Consider the following 8735-nt stretch of genomic DNA (forward strand, 5'->3'; position numbering starts at 1 on the left):
TCAACACTCTTTCAAGACTTGGACTGAACAAATTTTATCCCAACAAACTTACTCTTCGTTCTCTATTGGAGATCAACAAAGACAACATAAATACAAATCCTGCTTCATCACTGGAGGAAATTCCATGGTATTTTCTCAGAAACCTCTTACAGATCAATGCTGAATGTAGAAGTTGTGTGCAACTACCAGGCAATGATGAGGAAAACAACGACCTCTTTAGCCAAGACCTTTATACCGAAGAAGACACTCACAGTGGTGTTAATGCTCTTGACTTGATAGTAGCACTTTTCCTTTGTGCCGACAGCTTCTTGCAACAAGAAATGGCTCTCCGAATGTCAATGTGTCAGTTTTCTGTGCCACTGCTGTTGCCTCATAGTAACAACAGTCAGTGCGGCCTGATGCTTTGGGCTCTCAGAGGAATTGTTAAAGAGTGGCGTCCTCACAGTTTGACTGAATCAAAAGGTTTCATTGTGGACACGATTGTTGAGGCAAATATTCCTTTGTTTTCTTTTGTTCGTCTGAAGAACAGCAGTTTGTCAAAGTCCCAGATGCTGAATCTTGTTCTAAGTCGTGGGCAGCAGAGTCACAACGTCTTTATACATAAAGACATGGAGGACAGGGCCATCAAAAAGGAAATAGCAAATGGACTAGTAGAGGTTTTCTGGTACCTTCCCTGTGGAAAAGAAAATCTGGACATTTTTCCAGAGCCAGTCGCGTTTGCTAATCTGAGAGGAGACATTAGTGAGTCACATGCACAGTTCAGTTTTCTTGTTCAAGTTTCAACAGCTACCTTTGTGTTCCTAGACAAGGTTGAAGAAAAAGAGCAGGAAACGCTGAATTCTTTCAAAGATTTGAGAAAAAAAATATTTTTGGTTGTTAATCGCAAGGAGGGCGGTGAGAAGGAAAACATGATGTCTGTCCAGAGAACAATTGAAAAACTAGATTTTCCAAACACCAATGTCATCATTAAAGATAAAACAGTAAACAAAACATACTTCTCAAAAAAACTCTGTGCTGCCATAAAGACCGTGAAAGAAAGTGAAACCACCAATACAACGACAATAGATCTGATGTATGAAAAAGCAACAGAACTTGGTCTGTCTGTGGATGAAAGTAAAAGTGATGCAGAAAATAAGGCAGCTGAACAGATTGTGAAAGCAATTGGAGAACAAAGCATTCCCAAATACAAGAAGCTGCACCTTCCTTTGCAGGGAGAAAACTGGAAAAGATTATCCAAGTTAGAAATAAAACTCTGTAGATTAAATGAGTACAGTGATTTAGGAACTGAAGAGTACAAATCTCAGCTACTGGAGGAGAAAAAACAAATCAAACAGGAGCAGGCAGGACACAACATTTCCAAAGGAATGAAAAGTTTCATTGACAATCTTTTCACAAGTGACAAAGAAAAAAGAGATTTCTTCTTGAAATGGATGAAACTCAAGCTTGATGCACACTCTCGGGAAAAACTCTTACAACTGCGGAACCAGTTCAAAGAGCAATGCAAGACAAAAGATACAGAACTCATTAAAGAGTTGGATCAAGCTCTGCTGGACAGCTCTTTAGGACTTGAGCATTTCATGAGAGAGATGGGTCTGATCTATGAGTTTTCACAGGAAAACACAGAGGAAATCTCTCGTCTCCCTCAATTGGCTGCTGAGATGGTGATGGATGGACATCCTTTAGAGCTTCTGGATGGAGACGCTTCCAACGTCCCAGAAAAATGGGTGTCAGCTGTACTTACTGAGGTCCATAAGAAAGTTGGAAACAGCAGCAAATTGCTGGTTCTGACGGTTCTGGGTGTTCAGAGTTCTGGGAAGTCGACGCTCCTCAACACCATGTTTGGTGTCCAGTTTCCAGTCAGCAGTGGCAGATGTACAAGAGGAGCTTACATGATCTTCCTCAGAGTTAATGAAGATTACAAAAGTGAACTGGATTATGATTTCATAGTTCTCATTGATACAGAAGGTCTTAAGTCTGCTGATTTGGCTCAACTTGAGGACAGTTATGAACATGACAACCAGCTAGCAACCTTCGTCATTGGCTTAAGTGACATCGCCATCATCAATATAGCAATGGAGAATGTAACTGAAATGAAAGATATCCTGCAAATTGCAGTCCATGCATTCTTGAGAATGACTCATGTTGGAAAGAAGCCAGTTTGTCATTTTGTGCATCAGAATGTTGGGGCAGTTTCAGCTTCTTCCAAATGCATTGCTGAGAGAAAACGTCTTTTGGATCAGCTCAATGAAATGACTCAGATTGCATCTGAAATGGAAAAACAATCAACTATTAAACAGTTCACTGATGTCCTGGACTATGACATGGAAAAAAACAACTGGAACATTCCAGGTCTCTGGCATGGCACTCCACCAATGGCTCCAGTAAACACTGGTTACAGCGAAGCTGTTGCTGAGTTTAAGAAATATCTTTTGGAGACGATAAAGAGCAAAAAAACCAGTGAATCCACTCAGATCCCAGACTTTCTAGAATGGATCAAAAGTCTCTGGAGGACAGTTAAATATGAAAACTTCATCTTCAGCTTCAGAAACACCCTGGTGGCTCACGCTTATGACAACCTGTGTAAAGCCTTCAATCAATGGGAATGGGAGTTCAGAAAAGAGATATACTCCTGGCAGGAACAAACAGAAGTGGAAATATTGAACATTGACACCGAGTCAGATATAGAAAATTGGAATAAACTGGTCTCAGAGAAAAAGAAAGAACTTTCTACAAAAATACAAAATGAGCAAAGGAAAATTAAGGAAAATCTTGAAGAGTACTACAAGAGGAAGGACAGACGTGTAAACCTGATAGAGAGGTACAAAGCTGACTTTCTAAACAGCATCAGAAGCCTTGCCAATGAAACCGAACCATCAGTAAGAACTAAACTGGATCGTGTTCTTGAACTGAAAGTAAGCCAAAAGAAAGCTCAAGAAATACAGAGGAAATACAGAGTTTTGATTGAAGAGAACGTCATGAGGCTCCTCTGTGACTGCAAAATGTCAAACTTGTCTGAAGATCAGTTGACAAAAGAGTTTGAGAAGATGTGGTCTGAATCTACAGCTAATCTGTCTGGCTTAGAAGAACGAGACATTGCTGGATGTGTCCTCAAGCAGTTGAGGAAAAATTTCTCTAATCGAAATGTAAACCAAGAATTACAGAACACTAACCTAAAAAAAGTAGGAGAGAGTTCTTTCAAAGTCACAGAGGAGCATGTAGACAGATTTAAGGCCAAATCTGTTGATATGAATAAGTTGCAGATCTTCACAAATAATGTTATTGAGTCATGTACAGAATATCTTACTGACAAAGTAGAAACACCTGAAGATTACCATGACTCTTTCATGAAAGATCTACTGGAAAAAGTTGACAAAAACTTTGAACAAAACTACAAGGAATATGAAACAAATACAAAGTATGAGATTGATTTGAAGCTTCACATTTGTGGCATCGCTTCAAGAGAATTTCAGAAAATGCACCAAAAGTTTCTGTCAAACCTAAATCCCCAAACACAGCTGGAGAAGTACAAGCCTGGGTACTTGTCAGACTTTATTGACTTGTACAAAGAAAGAGATGACTGTCAACGTAAAGCCAATGATTACATTCAGCTTGTATCAAACCAGCAGTGGAAGATTTCATCAGCAGATCTCTGATCTCATCAAGCCATCATTCTGCAGAGTACAGCTCTCATTCATTTTTCCACAACATTCACAAAGAGTTGCTGCTGAAGGATGACTTTGAATGTTTTGTAAAGTACATCAGTAACTATGAAAAATATGTCAAAAACTGGATATTTCAGCACATCCAACAAGAAATGACATATGAGAATACATTGTCCAAACTGAAGAACAACAAACTTCAGGTCATAATTAAGAAAGTCACTGCTGCAATAGAAGTGGCATCAAGACAAGCAGATGGAGTTCCCCTGCCAAATAACAATGAAAGCATCGAAAGATTCGTCCATGGAATGCGTGAAAATCTGATCAAAGACCTCACAATTTCAGTCGAAGATAAAAAAAGGATCCTCTTTCAAATCCAAAGCACATGTCACCCATTTATCAACAGTGTCAAGATGGCATTGGAGAACCTGACAACTGAGCTTCAGGAACTATTTTTGAAATCTGAAGACATCAATGAAACTGTGAGGAAACTGACAGTTAAACCTCAGGATGAACTTTTCAAGCGAGTTTTTGGATGTGGGAAACAGTGTCCATTCTGTAAAGCTCCATGTGAAGCTGGAGGCAAAGGCCACGAGCTGCACAGTGCAGCTATACATCGACCACAAGGTCTTGCTAGATATAGAGACAGGATATCTACCAAGCTTGTACCAGAACTCTGTACAACTCTTGTCCAAAGTGACACTTCATTCTGCAATTCGGACACTAAAGGACAGTTTCATCCTTACAAAGATTACACAACATTTTATCCAGACTGGCAGATTCCACCAGACCCCAGCATTGAGGCTTCAGACTACTGGAAGTTCATCCTGGTGAAATATAATTATCAATTTGCTGAAGAATATGGGGCCAAACCAGCAGATGTTCCAGATGCCTGGAAGAAAATCTCAAAGGAAGACGCTCTAAAAGGATTAAAAGATGCTTTCAATATAAAGTCAGAAAACTCTTAAAAACGTTGCATTTTACTTTTAAGTGAAAATGTAGTCTTAAAAGGGACAATACAAAGACAAAAACAAAAATCAGGAACAGACATAAAATGAAGTACAAATACTTATTACGAGATCAAATTTAAACTTTTGTCAAATTTTACCAGTTGTTTAACAATGGTTAAAATTGTTTGATAAAAATACCACATGTGCAGCTTAAAGAAAATACGATTATATTTTCTTTATAAATGCAGAAAATATATACATGAACATTATTCATTCATTCATAGAATTTTTTAACAGTCATTCTATGTATTCCACACATAACTATGTTTTTTATGAGCAGTAACCCTTGCAAATATATATATTGTCAAGAAACCTAGCAAGGATTGTATCATGGTGAGATCGCTCCAGGACCGCAGAGATTGATTTATGCGCTGTTTTAAAATGATTGAAATGTGATACTATATAATGGATACAAGTTGATTCAGTATAAAGATGATTTAACAAATGGAAATTAAAATTAAATAATGTTTAAGGGTGATTTAGTTAAAACAAGTGAGAATTATGTTACAAAATGTAGTCCTTCATACTGTGTTACAAAACCAAGGGTGAAGTAAGTGAGCTACTGCAAACAGATGCCAGCAGGTCGGCTGTTTGTACTCGGATATAAAGGGTGAGGTTGAATGGGAAAACAAAGAGTGGCTCAACAATGGAAAGATTGTGCAGCCACTGACATGGATAAGAAGAACATGTCAGTGAACTCTATTAGTGTGATGAAGAAATTACAAATCAATATAATGACTTATTTTTATGTTTATTCTAAAACTATATGATGTAATTTTTTGTTTTGATTTCAGTTGACAAATATTTTCACATTTTCAGAAAAAAAATAAATGATTTAAAAGTTAAAACACTTAACTTTTAAATCATTTTGAAAATGAGACTTTTGAACCTCAGAATTTTTTTTTCTAGTTTTTGTTATGCTTTATACTTTGTTCAACAAAACACATTTTGTGACTTCATTACAAAGTGGTAAAATAGGATTTTGCATATTTTCATTTCTTTTAACATTAATTGTAATTGTTTAGAGCGTAAAAAATATGTACATTATATTTACCAGTAGAGGGAAATGTTGGATATCATTCATTTTTTAACGTAACACAAATGTGTTGTATAAATATCAAATTAATTAAAACCAAAAATTGCTTTATATGAGTAACATTTTTAAATTGTTTCTTTGTTTTATGTTTTAACAAGTTTTCTCATTCCTGTGAAGACACATGGGCAAAATTAGTAATAACATCGCACAGCCCACGATTTTATTTTAATGTATGTGTTTTAATCAATTTACTGTTGAATAACTGGTGCAAACATGACTTTCATCAGGTGTAATTTGTATTCATCTTAAGTAATGTATGGAATTTGTTTATTTCATTTTGCATTTTAGAAATCCAGCAACAAACAAAATAATAAAAAGATTAATGCCACAGACATGATTCGAACGGTGCTCAAAACACATTTGCATGAGATTTGTTGTTTTTATTTGTGCCTGAAAATGTGACTAGTGTCAGTTTTGACATATTCAATGATCTGTATTGAAGAACATGTATAAAAAGGCTGCAAAAGTAAAGCAGAAACGTGTGATTATGGTCAGTAGTCCTTCACGCCCTACCTGAAAATTTCAACAACCACCTTCTAATCAGGACCTCCAGGGTAAAAAGAGGGGCTTCAGATAAACTCAGACTTCAGAATTCATAACATAAACAAAAAAGGAAATACTTACAGAGAAACTACGATAGTTGAAAACGGATATTTACATACACTAAATAAAATTACAAACACATTTTTTCTCACTGTTAAATCAGACCAAACACTTCTTGTTTTAACTTAGTTTTCTAAATGCCAGAAAACTTTGGAGAGAACATTTTTTTTGAATTTTTTTGTAACTTAGAATTTAAAAGTTTGCACACATTTGGTATATAAACCAAATGTATGTAACTTGGATTAAACTTGGGTTAAACCAAGTAAACCCACCTAAAGACATCAGCGAGGAAGTAAGTTTAGTTAAACTTTAATTTAACCCAAGTTAAACCTTTGGAGTTTAAACTTCCATAAACTTCTGATAGGTAAACTCACAAGAAATCAGCCCAGAATTGTGCAGTTGCTCCAGTTTGTACAATTCTTCCTTGCTGAAAGGCCCCTCAGCGAGGAAGAAGCCTCTGCTTATAAAGAAACTTAACAATTCCCACTGTCATTTATAGACGCACAGGGCCAAAGATCTTCATTTTTGGTAAAATGTCCTGTGGTTCAATGAAACAAAAGTGGAACTGTTTGGCCATAAGTCTATTTGTAGTGACAGCTGAAGTTTTTTGATTTGCTGAGTTGCTGAGAAGCTGCTGAATTGAAGTTAACCACCAACTCGATTTCCTGTTTGTAAGGTACTTTTTAATTTTTGATACAATGTAATGTTTCAGTTATTAGCTGTGGTAGTCTTTGAGTGTTACATGTGTGATTGTATTTCCTGTTCTACAAAATATATGTTCATTGTTATGTTATAGATGAGTAGATAGTTAAGTGGATACATTATATGAATTTACGTGAAATGCCACTACTCGATCAAAATGCCCCCTTTTGCTTTTGCTGTCTGTGACTTTGGGGCAGAAGCTGCTGGATTGAAGTTAACCACCAACTCGATCTCCAGTGTGTTAGAATAAATACAGTGAACCTGAATGTGTATATCATGAAGTCAACCGACTGGACCTGAGACAAACAAAGAAGGGTTACATAAACATGGGGCTCAACTATATTTAGCACAGAAAAATAATGTTTTTAAGGCTAATGTCCGGGCTTGGGCGAGACTGGTCAAGCTGGGAAGGTAGGATTTCACTAGCAATAGCATATTAACATGGTTTATAGAGCGCGTGTCAGTGAGGTTGGTTACAAGAAAAGTGGCCTGAATTAACACAAGTTGGATTTCTTCATGTAAACTTTACATTTTAAGATAATTTAATCTGGATGCAATAAGAGGTACAATCATTAAATATTCTTACCTGTAGTTTTGACAGAGTGGTCTTTTTTCTCTCTGTGCGGAGATGTTGGCATATTTCAGCTAGCCATCTAGCTAAACATAATTTCTGCTTTCACACTAAAACACGTAGAAAACAAAAGTTAACCTCAAAAAACCACATAAAATACAAATATTTAACGCGAAAAAAAGTCTATAGTAGTGAAGCACCTGATAATTAAATTCTGTCAACAAACGGGCGCAGGAACGTCACTTCTGATGAGGACCTTCCCTTCTTACCAGCAGGACCTGTTTAGGACAGCAGGTGGCGGTGTTGAGTAAAACTATCAAAGGTTCTGAAACTGTACCGAGGTTAAAAGCAGAGGAAGAAAAAGCACACTAGACATGATCAATATAAGTAAAAAAAAGAGGAAAGATCAACCAATGACGCAAGTTTATAAATTGAAGAACTGAAAAAGCCAGGAAATAAATATACAAATTAAAATAAAGGTGCTTAAATTATAAAGATCTAAACCATAAACAATAATAGGTTAAAATATTTTTAAAATAGACAGGAACATATAATCATGAAATATATGAAAAAGAAGAAGAAGAAAAAAAGGAAAATAAGTTTAGTCTTGAGCTATAAAACAAAACGAATGAATAAATGTAGGTATCAATACTCCAGAACTGTTGTATCTTTTGTAAAGACTAAAGCAGAGTCATTTTCAGATGTCTAACCCTCATAATGCTCCTTCTTAGTATTTTAACTTTATGTTTTAGATAATTGAGAGCCCTCTCCTTGGGCTGCCACCTTATCGTGGTGGAGGGGTTTGAGTGTCCCAATGATCCTAGGAGCTATGCTGTCTGGGGCTTTAAGCCCCTGGTAGGGTCACCCAAGGCAGACAGGTCCTAGGTGAGGAACCAGACAAAGCGCAGCCCGAAGACCCCTTATGATGGACACAAACTATGGGTCAGGCGTTCCCTCGCCCGGACGCGGGTCACCGGGGCCCCACTCTGGAGCCAGGCCAGGAGGTGGGGCACGATGGCGAGTGCCTGGTGGCCAGGCTTTTACCCACGGAGCTCAGCCAGGCTCAGCCCGAAGAGGAAACGTGGGTCCCACTT

At 37.1% G+C, this 8735-nt stretch overlaps 1 protein-coding gene across 1 annotated transcript; it reads left to right on the plus strand.

Annotated features, from left to right (window-relative positions):
- Positions 1–500: 500 nt before the first annotated feature.
- Positions 501–3653, plus strand: LOC145551017 (interferon-induced very large GTPase 1-like). The gene has a single exon (XM_081604879.1). It carries the CDS (start codon positions 549–551, stop codon positions 3651–3653), a length of 3105 nt encoding a protein of 1034 aa, XP_081461005.1. The 5' UTR covers positions 501–548.
- Positions 3654–8735: the final 5082 nt, after the last annotated feature.

Source organism: Poecilia reticulata, chromosome 3 (assembly GCF_904066995.2).
Source record: "Poecilia reticulata chromosome 3, P_reticulata-male-v2, whole genome shotgun sequence".
NCBI classification, from domain to species: domain Eukaryota; kingdom Metazoa; phylum Chordata; class Actinopteri; order Cyprinodontiformes; family Poeciliidae; genus Poecilia; species Poecilia reticulata.

What these genes read in the sequence shown, in the direction of transcription:
- LOC145551017 (XM_081604879.1), top strand. Translation starts at nt 549, where the DNA reads ATGCTGAATCTTGTTCTAAGTCGTGGGCAGCAGAGTCACAACGTCTTT.